Source organism: Prionailurus bengalensis, chromosome A3 (genome assembly GCF_016509475.1).
Source record: "Prionailurus bengalensis isolate Pbe53 chromosome A3, Fcat_Pben_1.1_paternal_pri, whole genome shotgun sequence".
NCBI classification, from domain to species: domain Eukaryota; kingdom Metazoa; phylum Chordata; class Mammalia; order Carnivora; family Felidae; genus Prionailurus; species Prionailurus bengalensis.
The window spans coordinates 64,058,961-64,078,996 of record NC_057354.1 but is presented as its reverse complement, the minus strand read 5'-3'; the positions used below and the strand labels follow the sequence as shown (position 1 = coordinate 64,078,996).

The window sequence follows — 20,036 nt, the reverse complement described above, 5'->3', positions numbered from 1 at the left end:
CGGTTTGCTAGTATTTTGTTGAGGATTTTTGCATCTGTGTTCATCAGGGATTTGGGCCTGTAGGTCTCTTTTTATGGTGTCTTTGTGTGGTTTTGGTATCTGAATAATGCTGTCCTCATAGAATGAATTTAGAAGTTTTCTATTTTTTTTGGAATAGTTTAGGCATTAACTGTTCTTCATATGTTTGGTGGAATTCATCTGTGAAGCTATCTGCTCCTGGCCTTTTGTTTGTTTTTTTAATTCCTGATTCAATTTCATTGCTGGTTATCAGTCTGCTCAAATTTTTTTATTTCTTTCTGTTGCAGTTTCAGTAGGTTGTTTATTTCTAGGAATTTTTCCATTTCTTCTAGGTTGTCCAATTTTTTGACATAATTTTTCATAATATTCTTTTATTATTGTTTGTGTTTCTATGGTGTTTGTTGTTATTTCTCCTCATTTGTAGTTTTATTTAGTTGGGTCCTTTCTCTTTTTTTTCGTGAGAAGTCTGGCTAGAGGTTTATCAACTTTATTGATTTTTTTTTTCCAAAGAACCAGCTCCTTGTTTCATTGATCTGTTCTATTGTAGTTGTTTGGTTTCTGTATCGCTTATTTCTGCTCTGATCTTTATTATTTCCTTCCTTCTGCTGGTAATTAGGTTTTGTTTGTTCTTTTTCTAGCTCCTTTAGGTGTAAGGTTAGGTTGTTTGAGATATTTCTTGCTTCTTACAGTTGGCCTATATTGCTGTAAATTTCCCTCTTAGAACCACTTTTGCTGCATCCCAAAGGTTTTGAACCATTGTGTTTTCATTTTCATTTGTTGCCATGTACTTTTTTTATTTCTTTTATTTCCTGGTTGACCCATTGTTTAGGAGCATGTTATTTAACCTCCATGTATTTGTAGTGTTTCCAGATTTTTTTCTTACAGATTTTTTTCTTTTAGTTTCATAGTGTTACAGTCAGAAAAGATGCATGGTATGACTTTGATCTTTTAAAATTTGTTGAGGCTTGTTTTGTAGCCTAATAAGTGATCTGTTCTGGAGAATGTTCCATGTGCACTTGAAAAAAATGTGTATTCTGTTTTAGGATGGAATGTTCTGAATAGGTCTGTCTGTTAAATCCATTTAATCCAGTGCATCATTCAAAGTCATTGTTTCCTTGTTGATTTTCTGTTGAGTTGATCTGTCTATTGATGTAAGTGGGGTGTGAAAGTGCCCTACTGTTGTTAATTATTACCAGTTAGTTCCTTTATGTTTCTTACTAACTGTTTTATGTATTTGGGTGCTCCTGTGTTGGATGCATACATTTTATAATTATTATATCTTCCCGTATTGTTCCCTTTATGATTGTATGGTGTCCCTCTTTGTCTCTTGTTACAATCTTTGTTTTAAAATCTATTTTGTCTGATACCAATATTGCTACTCCAGCTTTTCTTTGACATCCATTTGCATGATCAGTGTTTCTCCATTCCCTCACTTTCAATCTGCAGGTGTTTTTAGATCTAAAATGAGTTTCCTGTAGGTAGCATATGGATGGGTCCTGGTTTTTATTCATTCTGTCACCCTGTGTCTTTTGATTAGAGCATTTAGTCCATCTAGTTTTAAAGTAATTGTTGACAGATATGTATTTATTGCCATTTTTACTTGTTTTGTAGTTATTTCCGAAGTTTTTCTCTGATCCTTTCTTCTCTTTCTTTCAGGGTTTGCTGGTTTTCTTTAGTGATATATTTGGATTTCTTTCTTCTTTATTCTTTGCATATTTATTAGTAGTTTTTGATTTGTGGTTACCATTAGGTTTTTATATAGCCTCTTCTGCTTATAGCAGAAGTCTATATTAATTTGATTGTCGTTTAAGTTTGAACCAGTTCTTTACTCCTCCCCTCCCCAAGTTTTAGATATATGGTGCCATATTCTACATTGTTTTATTTTGTGAGTTCCTTGACTGATTCTTTACAGAAATATTTATTTTTACTGGTTTTGTGTTTCCTAGCTTCATACTATCTTTTTTTGGTCTTTCCTTTTCACTCAGAATCCCCTTTAATATTTCTTGCAGGGCTGGTTTTATGGTCATGAACTCTTTTAGTTTTTATTTGGGAAACTCTTTGTATCTCCTTCTATACTGAGTGATAGCCTTCCTGGATATAGTATTCTTGGATACAAGTTTTTCCTATTCAGCATTTTGAATACATCATGCCACTCCTTTCTGGCTTGGAAAGTTTCGCTGAAAAAACCACTGATAGCCTTATGGGGTTTCCTCTGTATATAACTGTCTTCTTTTGTCTTGCTACATTCATTCATTCATTTATTTTTAATGTTTATTTATTTTTGAGAGAGAGACAGAGTGCAAGTGGGGAACGAGGAGAGAGAGAGGGAGACACAGAATCCAAAGCAGGCTCCAAGCTCTGTGCTGTCAGCACAGAGCCTGATGTGCAGCTTGAACCCACAAACCATGAGATGATGACCTGAGCTGGTCATTCGCTTAACTGACTGAACCACCCAGGCACCCCTTGACTTGCTACTTTTAATATTTTTTCTTTATCACTATATTCTGCCATTTTAATTACAATATGCCTTGCTATGGATCTGCTTTTGTTGATTTTTATCCGGGGAGGGGGTGGTGGTTCTCTGTGCATCCTGGATCTGGATTTCTTTCTCTTGCCTTCTCCAGATTAGGTAAGTTTTCATCTATTATTTCTCAAATTCTCTGCCCCCTTTTCTTTATCTTCTTATGGGACTCCTAGAATACAACTGTTATTATGTTTGATGGAGTCACTGAGTTCCCTAAGTCCATTCTCATTTTCCATAATTCTTTTTTCTCTCTTTTGTTCAGCTTGATTACTTTCCATTACTCTGTCTTCTAGGTAATTAATTCGTTCCTCTGCTTCCAGCCTGCTATTCATTGTATCAAGCACGTTTCTCATTTTGTTTATTGAACCCTTTATCTCTGGTATATTGTTCCTTATCTGTGCTAATAGTTTCACTGATGTCCACCATTCTTTTCTCAAGTCTGGTGAGTATCCTTACGATCATTGCTTTAAATTCTTCATCAGGCATATTACTTCTATGTTTCACTTAAATCTCTGGCTTTTTGTTCATTTGAGACAAAGCGTGTCTTCTCATTTTGTCTAAGTTTCTATGCCTATTTCTGTGTGAGGAAAGTCAACTACATCTCTTGTTCTTGAGGGTAATGGCTTTATGAAGAAGAGGTCCTGTAGTGTCCTGCAGTATAATGTCTTCTGTTCTCCAGGGCCTGATGCTTCCAGGAATGTCTCCAGTGGAACATCATATCTGTAATTTTTTATTCTCTTTATTCCTCTCTTTATTCCCTGACCCTTTTGGGCTTTGTTACAGTGTTTTGAGTCATCAACACATAGAATCAATACTACATTATATATTAGGTTCTACTTAAAGAAAATTTTATAGATCAGAGCCTTTCATGAACTGGATAATACTGATTAATATGCAGGGACAATGGCATACACAAAGGACAAAATCTTTAAGCCAGACTATATTATAAAATATTTCTGTATGTAACATCTCCGCCTAGTAGGCACTTCACTAAAAGATCTTTTTAAACTCCATCTGGGCAACAGAAATGTAAAATCCTTAATATATTTGCCTCCTATCTTTGGTCATCATATTACCAGTTTTTCCTGGTAATTTTTTTTTTTCACAAAAAGAAGCTATGATGATTTAATTGGTTATGATACTTAATTTAAGCAAATCTTGGGGAGATTTTTTGCTTTGTACTAATATCAGTTCACATGGAGGCATTTGCACACTTGGGCCAGTTTTCTTTCAGTGAGATAGATGACTACGATTGCTGGTAGGATGCTAGCGCTGAACCTGTTTCTTTCGTGTATCAAAGAAATATCTCCATATCACCTACCCAATTTATCATTATTCTTGGGTGCTGTCCATTAACATACCCAGGTAGTACTGCAGGTTTCTCAATAGGAAATGCGGTTTAAGATATCCTTGAGATGGTTAACATTTATTTCTGGACAACTAGAACTAGACAAACTAGAACAGTTTTTGTTATGGTAAAACTTTACCCTTGGTCCCAGTACTTTAAGAAATACACCCAAAAGAGTTATTTATTGGAACCACTTGGTTTGAAACTATGACCACTTACCACATGGGGCACATGGAAACTCTTTTAAAGTTTCACCAAAGGACAGAAAAATTTGTGCCTCTGTGGACTTAGGCATTATGTACCCTCTTTCTGAGACCTGGTTACAACATGAGTAGTGAGAAGCGGTGGTGGTTTTTCCCAGCAAGGTCTCCATTTACTCCCATTTATGCTTCCAGACTTCACAGCTTTGATGTGCCACATGCTTCTTTCCGTTTTATGGCTTTCACTTAAGTAGACAGATTATCCTTGAACATAATTCTCAGTCTGAGGACAGTAAATTAGGAACTCTCTTTGAGAGATATTTTGAATATATATCCTTGGAGTGTTCAGGAAGATAGATTCTTTGGACTAATAGTAAGACATATGCTCTGTGAACATAAACTCTGGCTGTAGTTTCTACAGGTCAGATGATGCACTCTTTATGCACACAGCCCCCACCTACCCTTTTTGAATAATGCCAACCCGTGACATTGCTGTGCCAAGACCTCTGATTTTCTTTCTACAATTACTCGGGAAAGGAAAGGCAATTTTCTTTTAATGTTCTGACTCTCGGTACCATTTCTTATATTCTGCCAGCCTGCTTACCACAATTCTTTGAAAGGTGTAAGAGGGATGTTAGTGGCAGGCTTGAAACTGGACCCTGCTGCTCTGAGAGAATAAATTTTGATTCCTTTCCTTTTTTCTTAAAGTGAAGAATCCTAATCATAATAGCTGTTGAGTTTCTCAGAGTGTATGTGCCAGGAAAGGTTTTGTTCTGCACAACAGTTAGCCTGGGGGCTGAAGTTAGAAACAAATTGTGAATGCTTTAGTGCTGCTGAGTGAGTTTGTAGCCCTGGCATGATAACTGTCACCACTGTGGCTGTCTAGGCCACAGGGGAAGGGCTGGTGGGTAAATCATTAAAAAAACACCTGAGCGAGATTTCATGTTCTCTGAGAACGGAGATCTGGAGATGTTGCCGGGTTCTGGAATTATTATTTGATTTGCTCTTATTCGTAACCATTTTACTATTCACTTCCCAAGTTTATACCCAAAATAAATGGCTTTATTAAAGGAGATCCTGTATAAATCCAGAGTCATGATAAACCATTTTCCTATAATTTTTCCTTATTTTATTGGTCATTAATGTGGAGTCCTGTTCATTTGTTACTTGAAATATATTCTGTTGTGCTGAAATAATAGTTAAATGAGGAATTACTTATAATGGATAAAAGTAAACTTGATGTCCACATCATCTTGTTTGTAGCTGACTCAAATTTAATTAATGATACTTAGTGTGTAGATAAAGAGTAAAAATAACTTCTATTTCTTTAGCTTCCTCCTTGGGCCTGTGGATTCATAATGGATACAAATTCAGACCCAAAGAACTGCCCCTTCCAGCTTTGCTCTCCAATACGTCCCCCAAAATACTACACATACAAATTTGCAGAAGGCAAACTGTTTGAGGAAACTGGGCACGAAGACCCAATCACAAAGACTAGTCGTGTTTTACGTCTAGAAGCCAAAAGCAAGGTAAGTCTTTGTAATCCCAACTCTGAGCCCCCATCTACTGCATTCATACTACTTGTCAAGCATTGTGCAGTTGCTGCTGGTGTTACATTAGCATGGGTTTTTGAAGTGAATCTCACATACCACAGTAAGACCCAAATGATCTTAAGGGATCCATGGATTTTTTTTTTTTTTAAATACTCCCGTATTTATTTTAACATGGCTTAGAAAATTTATAGCTAGCATGTCAAGTCATTGATTTCATCAAGGCTTGTTAATATTTGAATTTTGAATTTGAATTTTGAAAGTTGACTTAAAGAAATTGTCAAAGTTGGTTTCTAGGTAATGGCAAAAAATTGTGAAGGTGGTAAGCAGTTGACTAGAGTGCTTGAATCTAGTAGGGAAGATGATTGATGTTGAAGGAGTAAGTGCTAATGTACTGACTGCTGCAAAGGACGCCGTGTTGAGTACAGTGGAAACATGGCACAGGGACCTTACCTAGGCTGGAGGGATCACTGAAGGCTTCTGAGAAAGTGATGTCTCAGGTAAAACCTCAAGGATGATTAAGAATCTAAGTAGAAAAGGGGCAGGAGGAATACATTTGTGTAGAGGCCTGAATTGAGGGAGAAATGGTGCTTTCAAGAAGTAGAAAGGAAGGGGTGCCTGGTTGACTCAGTTGCAAGAGGATGCAACTTTTGATCTCAGGGTTGTGAGCTCAAGCCACATGTTGGGTGTAGAGATTACTTAAATAAATTTTTTTTTAAGTAAAGGAGGACAATATGGCCAAAGTGGAGAGTAAAAGAGGTAAGACTGAGGGCAGAGTGAAAAGTATAAAAGAAAATTTGTGCAAGTGGGGAACAAATTAATAAACTGTGGCCTTTGGATTTAAGGAATTTTCAGACCTTGACCTATCAAACATCAGATAATTTCATATGTGTTGGCAATGAATTATGACACAGCCTTTTTGTCTTTATGAATTTTTTTCTTCGTTTTCTTTTAAATCTTTATTTAAGTGTATTTTTTTAATACAAGAGCAATACACATTTCTTAGAATAAATACAAAAGTGCAGAATGTACAAAGTTTAGATGACTACTTTTCAGTCCCATTTGCTGTACCTCTTAGATATAATTATTGTTTACCATTTATTGTATCACTTTCCAGATTTTTGTGTTTGGTTTTTTGTCAACAGAATATGTTTACAGGGGCGCAGTCGGTTGAGCTCAGTCAGTTGAGCATCCGAATTCAGGTTAGGTAATGATCTCACGGTTCGTTAGTTCAAGCCCCATATCAGGTCCTCCACTCCCAGCGCAGAGCTGGCTTCAGATCCTGTTCCCGTCTCTCTCTCTGCCCCTCCCCCTCTTACACTCAAAAAGAAAAGAAAAATGTATATATTTTTAGGCTTTGTTTTGCTTTAGAAATGTGTAACTATACCATATACCAATCCATCAAAATGTTGTAGTTATCATATCCTAAGTGGAAACAACAGTGAAACTAAGTGAAATTCTGGCGCTTAATGGTTGAGGATTCTGCCTATAGAGGACAGAAAATTGAGCAGTTAAAACTTCTTTAGTCAGCCTATTTGTAAATACGCAAAGATGTGAAATGTCAGTATCTAGCCATAGGTGTGGGGAAATTAACTATGCTAGTACGTCTAATTTTGGTAGCTATATTTTGACTTAATCTTGAAAGAAAAAAATTACAGTAATAGTAGGTAGTAAAGAACTCTTTAAAATCACTTCACTGTCTTGGAAAGCTGCATTTCATAAAATGTTTTCAAGCCTGAGTTTTGCTGCTCTTTTCTAGTTAGCATTATGGGTCAGCAGAATAGCTAAAAATGGGGATGAACCATGATGTTTTTTTTTTTTGTTTGTTTGTTTTAAAATTTTTTTTTTTTCAACGTTTATTTATTTTTGGGACAGAGAGAGACAGAGCATGAACGGAGGAGGGGCAGAGAGAGAGGGAGACACAGAATCGGAAACAGGCTCCAGGCTCTGAGCCATCAGCCCAGAGCCCGACGCGGGGCTCGAACTCCCAGACCGCGAGATCGTGACCTGGCTGAAGTCGGACGCTTAACCGACTGCGCCACCCAGGCGCCCCAACCATGATGTATTTTTAAAGACCTTAACCATAACTCTGTTGTCCTTTTTTTTTTTTTTAAGTAATTTCTATACCCAACGTGAGGCTTGAACTCACAACTCTTAAGAGTCACATGCTCCACCGAGTGAGCCAGCCAGGAGCCCCTCCGTTGTCTCAATTAAATGAAGTTTGTATTCAACATCAGTAAGCAATGCATAAAATTAGGGATAAACTGTTTTAAAAAACTTTTATTTACATTGCGTAGTAACTCTTCATTTCCAGGATGGAAAATCAGTGCCAATGACTATTTTCCACAAAACGGATTCTGAGGACTTGCAGAAGAAACCTCTCCTGGTACATGTATATGGAGCTTACGGAATGGACTTAAAAATGAATTTCAGACCTGAAAGACGGGTGTTGGTGGATGATGGATGGATATTAGCATATTGCCACGTTCGGTGAGTCAACACATTTTACCTGGCACATGAGTGTTGTGACAGATGTCCAGAACAATGCTATATCAGGGAGGAAAGTTTATTTTCTCATTTGTGTTATTGAATTTATGTATTCCTAAACATGTGCTGATAGAAGCTGATTTAACAGACTAGCTGATCCAGAAAGCAAAAGGGTAGATTTTTAGGATCTTGCACCAGATTTTTTTTTTTTTTTTTTTTTTAATTCTATTGAGACCTCTTTACTTTGGGCAAAAATGAGACCTGAAAGCAAAGCAGTAGGTATATGGTAAATAACAGTAAAACAAGCGACAGCTTTGATGATCACTTTAGAATAGCAAGTATTTAACACATTTTGAAATTAAGTCTATGAATGAGCTATTCTTTTTTTTATATATATATAATTTATTGTCAAATTGGTTTACCCAGTGCTTATCCCAAAAGGTGCCCTCCTCAATGCCCGTCACCCCTTTCCCCTCTCCCCCACCCCCCATCAACCCTCACTTTGTTCTCAATATCCAAGAGTCTCTTATGGTTTGCCTCCCTCCCTCTCTGTAACTTTTTTCCCCCCTTCCTCTCCCCCATGGTCTTCTGTTAAGTTTCTCAGGATCCACATATCAGTGAAAACATATGGTATCTGTCTTTCTCTGCCTGACTTTTTTTTCACTTAGCATAATACTCTCCAGTTCCATCCATGTTGCAACAAATGGCCAGATTTCATTCTTTCTCATTGCCAAATAGTATTCCATTGTATATATATAAACCATTATCTTCTTTCTTTGTCAGTTGATAGACATTTAGGCTGTTTCCATAATTTGGCTATTGTTGAAAGTGCTGCTGTAAACATTGGGATACAAGTGCCCCTATGCATCAGCACTCCTATATCCCTTGGGTAAATTCCTAGCAGTGCTATTGCTGGGTCATAGGATAGATCTATTTTTAATTTTTTGAGGAACCTCCACCCTGTTTTCCAGAGCGGCTGCACCAGCTTGCATTCCCACCAACCGTGCAAGAGGGTTCCCGTTTCTCCACATCCTCGCCAGCATCTATAGTCTCCTGATTTGTTCATTTTAGCCACTCTGACTGGCGTGAGGTGGTATCTCGGTGTGGTTTTGATTTTTATTTCCCTGATGAGGAATGACGTTGAGCATGTTTTCATGTGCCTATTGGCCATCTGGATGTTTTCTTTAGAAAAGTATCTATCCATGTCTTCTGCCCATTTCTTCACTGACTTATTTGCTTTTCAGGTGTGGAGTTTTGTGAGTTCTTCATAGGTTTTGGATACTAGCCCTTTATCCGATATGTCATTTGCAAGTATCCCATTCCATCAGTTGCCTTTTAGTTTTGTTGATTGTTTCCTTTGTGGTTGCACCAGATTTTTAGAATTCATGTACCAGTCTGTGTACTCTGACTTCATTTTATTTTAGCTGTTTTCAAGACACAAATAATATTTTATGTTTCTGCTTAAAATCCTTCTCCATCTCCCTATCTCCAAAATAAAATCCAAACTCCTTACTTATAGTATTTAACGTCCTAATGATCTGGCTTATCTCTGTAGTGAGATCTTTCATTACTGCCCAGACACACCCTGCACTCCAGCCCTGTTACATCCTTTCAGATGACACTTTCTCCTCTCTGCCTTTGCACATGCTGTGTCTTGATGTTTTCCCTTTCTTTGTGCGTCTCATATTTTCATATTCTCATATTCTTCCTCCAAGACTCGGATTAGGTATCCTCTCCTTCTTAAGCATTTGTTTTAAGAAGTATATACCCCTAACCTAATAAGTGGATGTTCTTTCTACTGTTTCTGTGATAACCTGCAGTACAGTTGTGTGAAAGCAGCAACCACATGCTTGGCAGCTCTTTTCTTTCCCCCCAAAATTATGATCTTCAGGCAGGAGATTTTTGCGTGTGTGTGTGTGTGTAGATTTTTTTTTTTTAAGAAAGTTTATTTGTGGGGCGCCTGGGTGGTTCAGTCAGTTAAGTGTCTGACTTTGGCTCAGGTCATGATTTCATGGTTTGTGGGCTTCGAGCCCCGTGTCGGGCTCTGTGCTCAGAGCCTGGAGCCTGCTTCAGATTCTGTGTCTCCCTCTCTCTCCACCCCTCCCCCACTTGTGCTCTGTCTCTCAAAAATAAGTAAACGTTAAAAACAATTTTTTTAAGAAAGTTTATTTGTAATCTTGTATCATTTAACCTAATGATTCTCAGCTCTGGGTGTACAGTCATCTGAGGACCTTTTGCTTTTTTATATTTTTAAGGCCAGCATTTAGCACAATACCTGAGAAGCAGAAGCAGCAACTCAAAACAGATTTGTTGAGGGAGACCTGACTGACTTAGAGCATGCTGAGTTTATTGATCCTTGGGTCATGAGTTTAAGCCTCATGTTGGGCATAGAGCTTACTTTGAATGAGTGAATGAGTGAATGAGCAGAAAAGAGAAAATGACAAATGACTCTTATTTTTTTATAAAAACATATTTGTTGAACCCATTTTTGACTGTCTCTTATCAGGGATTGACAAACCCTTTCTCTGAAAAACTAAATAGTAAATATTTCAGGCTTTGTAGGCCACCTATGGTCTCTGTTGTATATTCCTCATTGTTTTTTGTTGTTGTTTTTTCTCCCAACCTTTAAAAATAAACCATTCTTAGCTCTAACGCCATTAAAAAAAAAAAAAAAAAAAACAAAACAGGCCTCCAGGTAGTTGTTGCCCACCGGCTATTGTTTGCTGACCCTGAAATATATCATTAATATTTTTTTCCCACTAAAAAATTTTTTTGCCCTTTAATTTCAGGGGTGGTGGTGAGTTAGGCCTCCAGTGGCACGCTGATGGCCGTCTAACTAAAAAACTCAATGGCCTTGCTGACTTAGAGGCTTGCATTAAGACGCTTCATGGCCAAGGCTTTTCTCAGCCAAGTCTAACAGCCTTGACTGCTTTCAGTGCTGGAGGGGTGCTTGTGGGAGCATTGTGTAATTCTAATCCAGAGCTCCTAAGAGCTGTGACTTTGGAGGTGAGTATACTTTGTCTCTTCTATTTACAAAGTGGGAAAGTGGGAAAGCCCTAGGATGCTCTATAAAAAATATTTGTTATATCTTTTCACATTTCTCTCTCTCTCTCAAATATTTTTAAAGAAGTTGCTAACATATTTACTAGCATAGGGAGTATAACAAAACTTTAAAATTTTAAACACAGAATTGTAGCTCTGGGAGAACTTCTGAACTTAATCTAACTGCTTATCCTTTATTTATCCCTTCTTCCTGGACAGTGTTCTTTACTCATCATTGAGAATTTCCACTGAAGAATATTAATGGCTATACTCATTGACCATTTCTTATTTTTAAGAACATGTAGAGTTGGTAGAAAAGAGGCAAAGGATATATGACTCACCAGTTCCAGGGACTCAGGCAGAGCACACTGTGACTCTGGAATTCATGAAATCCGTTGCCTGTGCTGCCCATCAACCTTTTAGTCCTGGATGTAGGGGCTCTCTGTTTTTTAGATACTCCATTCTTAAAGGTCTTTAAGGGGTAGTTTTTCTGTACTTTGATTGAAATATCTTGCTTTATTCTTAAAAGTCTCTACAGTTGACCTTTGAACAACATGGGGGCCAGGGGCACAGACCCATCCCCATCCCCGTGCAGTCAGAAACCCATGATAAACTTTGGACTCCCCAAAAACTTAACTGCAAATAGCCTCCTGTTGAGCAGAAACTTTACCAATAACATAAGCAGTCGATTAACATGTTTTGTATATTCTATGTATCACATACTATGTTCTTAAAATAAATTAGAGATAAGAAAATGTTATTAAGATCATAAGGAAGAGAAAAAAATGTTTGTACAGTACTGTGTGTATATCTATTGAAAAAATCCAGATGTAAGTGGACTTGCATAGTTCGAACCTATGTCACTCAAGGGGCAACTGTATAGTCTTCCTGGTGTCCAAAATTATGACGTTCTATTAAAGCAGTTCATTTCACCTTCATCACTGTGCTCCTGGTTAGGTACTCTAGAAAATAATGACTGGGATGGAGAGAGCATATTATTTTCAGGTTTCTTTTATTTTGAGGATGGGGCTATATACACTGTGGACTTGTAAATAAGTGTTAAATAATCCTCATCTGTAAATCTACTTTTTTAAGTAGAAATGCTAAATATAGAGGGGGGAATCTATATACAAAGATAATAATAGCAAAGCTATTTACAATATAAAGAAAATACAACTGGTCTGTGACTTTTCGAAATTAGAAAGGAAATAATCAAAAAGTATATGAATATTCATCCCACGTTGCTCATTAGAGTCAACCTGTAAATATCCAACAATAGAGAATTCATAGTTTTAATTAGAAGTACCAAATACCAGCTCTACTTTAAGCAGAAAAGGGATTTTTTAAAAGGTAGTGGGGAGGAGCAGGTATAGTACCAGTCTTAGAGGCTGCACAGCCAGAAACATGTCCAAAATACACCATAAAACTGCCCCAGTGAAGCTATCACTGCCACCACTGCTGCGTACAAGTCCCCTCATACTGCCAGTGCTGCTTCTAAAATCTCAATATAAATGTGGCACGTTTGCCAGAGGAAATTCTCTATGGTCCCTACTTCTTTGAGTCACTAACTTGCCATTCAAAGTTTGGAGCGCATTATGTCTGATTTGGTAGACCCAGGCCATGTAGTTATACTCCACAACTGCAGGGAAAACTAAGAAAGGAAAAACGGGGCATTTAGTACCTCCGTAGTGAGAGGCAGGCTTTGCCTCATAAGGTTAGGGATAGTCTAAATGCAAAAAAGGAGTTCAGATTCTAGGCAGCTGGAAGGAACTGCATTTGCCTACTAGGTTAATGCCAATACAAGAGAAAGCTGAAAAGCATTAACAGAATACTATAAGCTAAGTGAAAAAAAGCAGCTGCTGTTTTACTAAATGTTTTAATACTGGTTATAAGCCAGTGAGTGATTTTTTTCTTATTTCAATTTGGATACTATCTAGACTTTCTTCAATCAACATTTATTGCCCATATTTTAAGGTAAAATGTCCAACTGATAAGGTAGGGCTTACTCATGTGTTGGGTTTTTTTTTAATAATTTTTAATGGTGATAAAATAACAAAATTTACCATCTTAACTATTTTTACATGTATAGTTCAGTAGTGTCCAGTATGTTCACATTGTTGTGGAACCAGTCTCCAGAACTCTTTCCACCTCGCAAAGCCAAAACTCTACACTCATTGAATAGCAACTCCCCAGTTCCCCCTTCCCCTCAGAACCACCACTCTCCTTTATGTCTCTGAATTAGAATACCTGTACCTCCTGTAAATGGAAACCTACATATTTGTCTTTTTGTAACTGACTTATTTCACTTGGAGATATCCTCAAGTCCTCAAGGTCCATCCATTATTGTAGCCTATGTCAGAATTTCCTTACTTTATAAGGCTGAATAATAATCTGTTGTGTCATTGTGTATATTTTGCTTACCCGTTTATCCACCATTGGACACTGGGTTGCTTCCGCCTTTTTGGCTGTTGTGCATAATGCTGCTGTGACTATGGGTGTACTCCTCAAGACTCTGATTTACCTAGGAATATATTTGCTGGATCATATGGTAATTCTAAGTTTGATTTTTTGAGAAACTAGCATACCATCTGTACCATTTTACATTCCCACCAATAGTGCACAAGGGTTCCAATTTCTCCACATCCTTGCCAACACTTGTTATCACTTGTTATTTTTGTTTCTTTTTAATAGTACCCATCCTAATGGATGTAAGGGGTAGCATTTATTACTTTCATATAAAATGTACACTAAGGCATCAAACTAAAAAATTGTGAAATTAGAAGATAAACCCATATATATATATATATATATATATATATATATATATATATACACATACACATACATACATATATCTGAATACCTTAAAGGCCAGTTATAAATCACAGGCCCTAGTTAAGGACTGAGTAGGTCTGAGTAGTCTGCCTCCTGGGAATCAGCATGGCTTCTTGACCTTTGTTCTCTCATGTCAGCATTTATATTCATAAAGTATATTTTTCTGAAATTCATTCTACCAATTTGTTAGTCAAAGTTTAAATTTCTTTGGCTTTGTGGGGTTTTTTTGTTTGTTTGTTTTTTTAGGCACCTTTCTTGGATGTTCTCAACACCATGATGGATACTACACTTCCTCTGACATTAGAAGAATTAGAAGAATGGGGGAATCCTTCATCTGATGAAAAACACAAGAACTACATAAAACGTTACTGTCCCTATCAAAATATTAAACCACAGGTAGTGAATAACAGTTCTGATAAACTATCCTAAAATGATAGAAAAGATAATCAAAAGAATACTTACCCATGCTGACCTGGAATTTTGTAGGGCTTTAGATTGTTTCTGCTTATAATACCCAAACAACTTTCAGCACCATCTCTGCTCATACTCCATGTTTGTTTCAATGTAATAGTTCAGAATAGGTTAGATGTGGTCATGGTCTCACTAGCCAAGAAAAGGGTATTCCAGGTGGCAAGTGGTCTAGTACTATGATACTGTAGATCTCTCAATATGAAATGAGAAGAAATTATCTAGCACTTAGGTCAAAAAAATGGAGTTATTTTTCATAACCTATAAGGTAGAAAAGGACCATAAGGAATAATGCAAATCTTGTACATCTATTTTCTTTCAGCATTATCCTTCCATTCACATCACAGCTTATGAAAATGATGAGCGTGTACCTCTGAAAGGAATTGTAAACTATACTGACAAACTCAAGGAAGCCATTATGGAGCATGCTAAGGACACTGGTGAAGGTAGGAGACCACCTGGAAGCAGGGAGCATAGCTAAATGTTCTGTTACCTACCACATACTGCTCAGAGTAGTACATTTTATTTCACAGACCAAATCATCTGCCCGTGAGTTTGGACAGTTGGTTTTCCTGTGTTGACTACTGAGTTGAGGCATACCTAATAACTATATCTGACTTGCCCCTTTTTCAAAGGACAGTCTTAAAATAAGGTAGGCAAGGCACAAAGAAAAATAAATTTAAACATCAAAGTATAACTTAGAGATATACTGTCATACGACACTCATTCATTTAACAATATGAATTGAGCCATTATTCCTGGAAACTTCTAGAAAAGCTTTTGCTCTGGAGCTTCAGTGTCCAAACTAGCTGTGTTAATTTCCTCTAGATCTTTCCATTTCATTGCACAGGAACTCTTACCTTTTTCTTCCTTATTAGCAAGACCCTCTGAGCTCAGGGTGGAAGGGACCCACATGCAAGTTTCAGTCACCTTGTTTTCACCTCCATGCCTCACACTTACACATTGCAAAAGTTGGCGTTTCCAGGTCATAAGACTCTGATTCCACAGGGCCATTGGCTTCCTCTTGCTTCACAACCTTCTCCATGTGGCCCAACAAGTCTCTTCCATCCAGTGTCCTCAGCCACTCATCCTCCTGTTGCTTTCTCTGTTTCAGAAATTTGTCTTTTGCTGCTTGCCCCCTCCCATCTCTTACTTGGTGATAGTTTATGCCTTTTTCCTTTGCTATTATTTTAATAGCGTACTTGAGAGGAAAGGGGAGAAATGAATCTCAAACAAACCTTCTAATTGTTGCATATGTTAACTCTTTCAGGCTACCAGGCCCCCAATGTTGTGTTAGATATTCAGCCTGGAGGCAATCATGTGATTGAGGATTCTCACAAAAAGGTATGTTTTCAAACCCCTCTCAGTTGACAGATGCCCAGGTAGAGATCTGTCACTGTCACCATTTCATTGGTTGCAGCAGAGTTTATGACAGCTGCTTTGTCACTGTCTGGTCTGTGGCTGAGGCCCAAGAGCAGAAGGAAGAATGCTGAGTCGAGAAAAGGTTCCCTCTTATACTTGATAAGTGAGTGCTGTTAAAGAGAGTGATGGAATCTTACCTGTTTGGGAGCACCTTCTGCCTCTGCCCCCAAATAAAAGTAGACTTGCCATAAATGGCTGACTTTGTGGTTAGGTGAAGATGGATAGACAAAGAGATGTAGCCCTCGAGTTTTACCACAAAGGCCTTTATCTAATTTTTTAAATGCATTTCTTTTAGATTACAGCCCAAATTAAATTCTTGTACGAGGAACTTGGACTTGACAGCACCAGTGTTTTCGAGAATCTTAAGAAGTACCTAAAATTCTGAAACGCTGCATTCCATGGGAATTGGAAACACACTGAAATATTTCATAGTCTTATTTCCAATTGGGTAAGCAACAGTGAGATTTTTTTTTAAGTTAGTAATTTTTTAAAATTTGCTTCTCCATCCACATTTTGTCTCGTGTATATCTCACTTGATTCTACTGCTCTGTCCTTTGGCACACGTGCCCTTTAACCTAGGAAAGGGGTTTTCAAACCGTGCTCCTCAGAAGGACACGGAGGACAGGGTGAAGGAAGGTTTGGTGACAACACAACTCTCCCAGCTCCCCCTTCAGAACAGCTCTGTTTCTGTCTGTCCGAACTAACATTTCCTTTGAAAAGTTTACAAATCAAGGTCCTGCCTCTTTGCTAATGAACACTTTTAGACACGTCAGCAGTAAGTCCTCCAGTTTCTACGTCTGTATTTTATGAAAAGAGGTAACATTCTTCACATTAGAATTCATTAGTCCGGGGTCCTCAGGTGTCCCGATCATCTCTTACACTGATGCTAGCTCAATAAAGTTACAAGTTCCTGGAAGCGATAGTTTTATTATTTTTAAAAAACATTTGAGAACCTTTTCTAAAGCTGTTACATTCACGTTGTATTACCCAGCCGTCTGTGGTGCATGCAGTTACTGCACATGCTTAGGAGGGAACAGGACGTCAGTGTCTTCATCTCTTTAACACAAGCTGTGCAGTAGGTTTAATGTGCTGGAATAGCACGCCCGATTAGAAACAAAACATCTGTCTCTGAAAGCTGTTTGGTGATGAAGGAGATTCTTCGTGTTGTATTCAAGGACGAGGCCTTCTCCTTTGTCCAGTAAAATGTCATGCGTATCAACCTCACCGCCCTTGTCGGCAAAACTGGTACTTAACCTTATGCTTGCTCTTGTGGGAATATTGGGAACCATTTCCTTTAGATTTAGCGGTGAGGAGTCTCCAAAATTCAGAACCACCAGAAAGACTCGGTCGATGCCATCCAGCTCTCTTGTGTACACGACAGAGTGGCTGTTATTCCTCAGATAGCAAAACCAGCCCCTGCTGAGGAGCAGCTCATTGACATGAAGCAAACTTAATTCTTGATAGAACTTCAGTGCTGATCTGGGCTGAGTCTTTTGGACCTATTTAAAAAAAAAAAAGAAAAAACTATTCACTTCTCAAATAGTTGTTAGCAGTTTTTTTGTTTTGTTTTGTTTTTTAGTAGTCTTAGTATCAAATAAGGAACTTATTTCCCCAAAAAGTTTGCTTCGGTTTTGCCCATTAAAATGACTACCAAATTGTAAGTATTGATAGGTTGGTAAGAGTAGTTTATTTAACTACCGAGAGATACTGCAAATGCAGGGAGTCATTGGGTGCACAGCGTTCTGCTCGCATTTTGGCCAGACGTTATGAGAGACCAAATTTGACTCCACTTTAGGTATCTCAAAACAGTGTCCCTGTCTAAGTTACCTGGTGTTTAACTTGCCTAACTACAGTCCCTTTATGCTACATTGTAACTGGAAGAAAGGCTGCCACTGTGGCCATGAACTGGGAGGGCTTCCCTGTTCTCTTTTGTAGAATAGTTTGGAGGTCTCTTTAACTTCAGCAGACACGTGTTCCTTACGTAGCCAGTGGTGAACAGAAAGTTGCAAAAAAGGACGCAAAGCAAAATGCTGCCTACAGGGAAAGTTTAAAAATTATACTTCTTTAATGTGTGTCCATTAAAGAAGATTGGGGTTTATTTCACAGCTATATAGAACATACATAATTTAATTTCAAGCGCCTTCTCCTGTGATTATAGTAAAATGTCATTTTAATAACAGGATAATGTTTGGTTGAATGGATATACCAAATTTAAAACCATCCCTCTCATTTCAGCATTCAGCTTTCTAATATTTTCTCATATTTTTAGTGCCTCTCCCGTATTTGGATTATTTATTTAGGACAGAAAGACAATTACTACGTCAGAGAGTATGTATACTTGATACATAATGCCAAATTAGTCTTCATAAGAGCTGTTGCCAAATCAGTGGTAATGTTCATTTCCGTGGACTCTTGCCAGCCATGTTGACTGCGGCGGTGGTGGCTGTCATTGCTGTTATCATTGTTGTTGCTGCGGGGCAGGTGCCTAATGTGTGGTCTTCAGTGCACATCTACTGAATGTTTGAAAAATGTTTATTCTCTGTTATCAGGCACAAAGGTATTTATGGTACATGTATATGGTATATGTATATGACTTGTCAAATTACTATTAACATTTTCTATAGCCTTAGATGATGCATGGAAAAGCATAGTTCAGTGCCACTCACATAAGAAGTGCCCAGTAAGTGTTAACTATTATCTGTGTCTACTTTCTAGAAGTATGTTGAAGTGTCTCTCTGTAATTGTGGATTTGTCAGTTTCTCTTGGCATTTCTCATAGTACTTGTTTTATATATTTGGACGCTATTGTTAGATGCATAGATCATGACTTGTAGTGGAATGTTCTTTAACAGTTTTTGAAAATTACATTGGTCTCATAATGCTTTTCATATTGAATTCTATTTTGTCTGCTATTAAATATTTCCACACCTGCTTTTTGTAACCTTATTTTTTTTAAATAGGAAATCCATGCACACAGTATAAAATTCATTTATAAGAGGAATATTTAAATAAGGTTTTTCCTAACACCATCCCCTCGCTTTTCACCTTTTGTCTCAGAAACAGACACTATTGCTATTTATGCTACATCCTGTGCCTTTGCAAACAGATGTAGATATACTTTTTCTCTATACAAGTGGAGGCATGCTACCATAATGGACTCTGTTTCTTAGTACAGGGTAGAGATGGTCTCATGATACCAGTGCATTCTTTTTAAAAGCTGCATACTAGTCCATTGTGTAAGTCAACCATAATTAATTCTCTTGATAAAATATTTAAATCATTTCCAGAGTCTTCTGCTATTAAAAACAATGTTGCAGTGGAGATCCTTGAATATTTATCATTTTCCACATATATAAGTATTCTCGGAATGAAATTACTAAAAGGTTATATGTGCGTTTTTTGTTTTAGCAATGTCTCTATATTGGATTTTGTCTCTTTACCTTAATCTGAGAGTTTTTATCTTTTAATAGGTGAATTTGACCCATTTATATTGGTGATTGCCATGTGTTTGGACATACTCCTACAGCCTTATTTTTTATTTATATTTGTACTATTGTTTTCATCCTTTTTACGTCGGTTGTTTTGATGTAATATTTTTCCTTCTATTCTTTGAAAATGACACTCTTAAAATTGTAACGCCTGTTTTAAAATATACTTTTCTCAACATCCGGAGCAGTGCTGTCCAGCAGAACTTCTGCAGTGCTGGAAGTGTTCTATCTCTGGGCTAAAGTGGTAGCCCCCAGCTGCTCTGCACTTGACGCGTGCTAGTGTGCCACAGGAAGTGAATTCTGCATTGTTCAGTTGAGTTACTCTGTGTCCATGCCCTGAAAAGAGTGCTTTAGCCTGCTCGCTCACACATTCTCTGTCTTTTCTCTCCCCTTCCCTGCTGCCACTTCCCATATAGAAATCAATCACTAAGATTTTTGTTCCAGAATATCTTACTAATCTTACTTTACATGATGTACCAAAAAATATCCTGAAGTTCTGTTGATTCCTTTCCTTACTGTGTTTTATACATCATGTATTATTTTTTTAACATTTTTTTATCTTTAAGTAATCTTTATACCCAACGTGGGGCTTCAACTTAAAACCCCAAGATCAGGAGTCACATGCTCTACTGACTGAGCCAGCCAGGCACCCCAC

At 37.6% G+C, this 20,036-nt stretch overlaps 2 protein-coding genes across 7 annotated transcripts in view; one reads left to right on the top strand and one right to left on the bottom strand.

The window, feature by feature from the left end:
- PREPL (prolyl endopeptidase like) overlaps nt 1-20,036 on the top strand; it is a 63,982-nt gene that overhangs the window by 39,592 nt on the left and 4,354 nt on the right. For 5 of the 6 annotated variants that reach the window (XM_043603289.1, XM_043603290.1, XM_043603292.1 and 2 more), the window contains 7 exons: nt 5,422-5,619; nt 7,955-8,130; nt 10,917-11,133; nt 14,251-14,400; nt 14,795-14,918; nt 15,743-15,816; nt 16,190-18,825. In XM_043603289.1, coding sequence (XP_043459224.1) covers nt 5,422-5,619; nt 7,955-8,130; nt 10,917-11,133; nt 14,251-14,400; nt 14,795-14,918; nt 15,743-15,816; nt 16,190-16,279 — 1,029 coding nt within the window. In that variant the 3' untranslated portion in view covers nt 16,280-18,825. Of the gene's footprint in view, nt 1-5,421; nt 5,620-7,954; nt 8,131-10,916; nt 11,134-14,250; nt 14,401-14,794; nt 14,919-15,742; nt 15,817-16,013; nt 16,017-16,189; nt 18,826-20,036 lie in introns of those variants that run through there. The other variant, XM_043603291.1, reaches the window with a different exon arrangement.
- The window catches only part of SLC3A1 (solute carrier family 3 member 1), a 37,144-nt gene continuing 33,916 nt past the window's right edge, over nt 16,809-20,036 (bottom strand). The window contains exon 10 of the mRNA XM_043603295.1: nt 16,809-17,393. Within this exon, the coding sequence (XP_043459230.1) occupies nt 16,953-17,393 (441 nt within the window). The 3' untranslated portion in view covers nt 16,809-16,952. The remainder of the gene's footprint in view (nt 17,394-20,036) is intronic.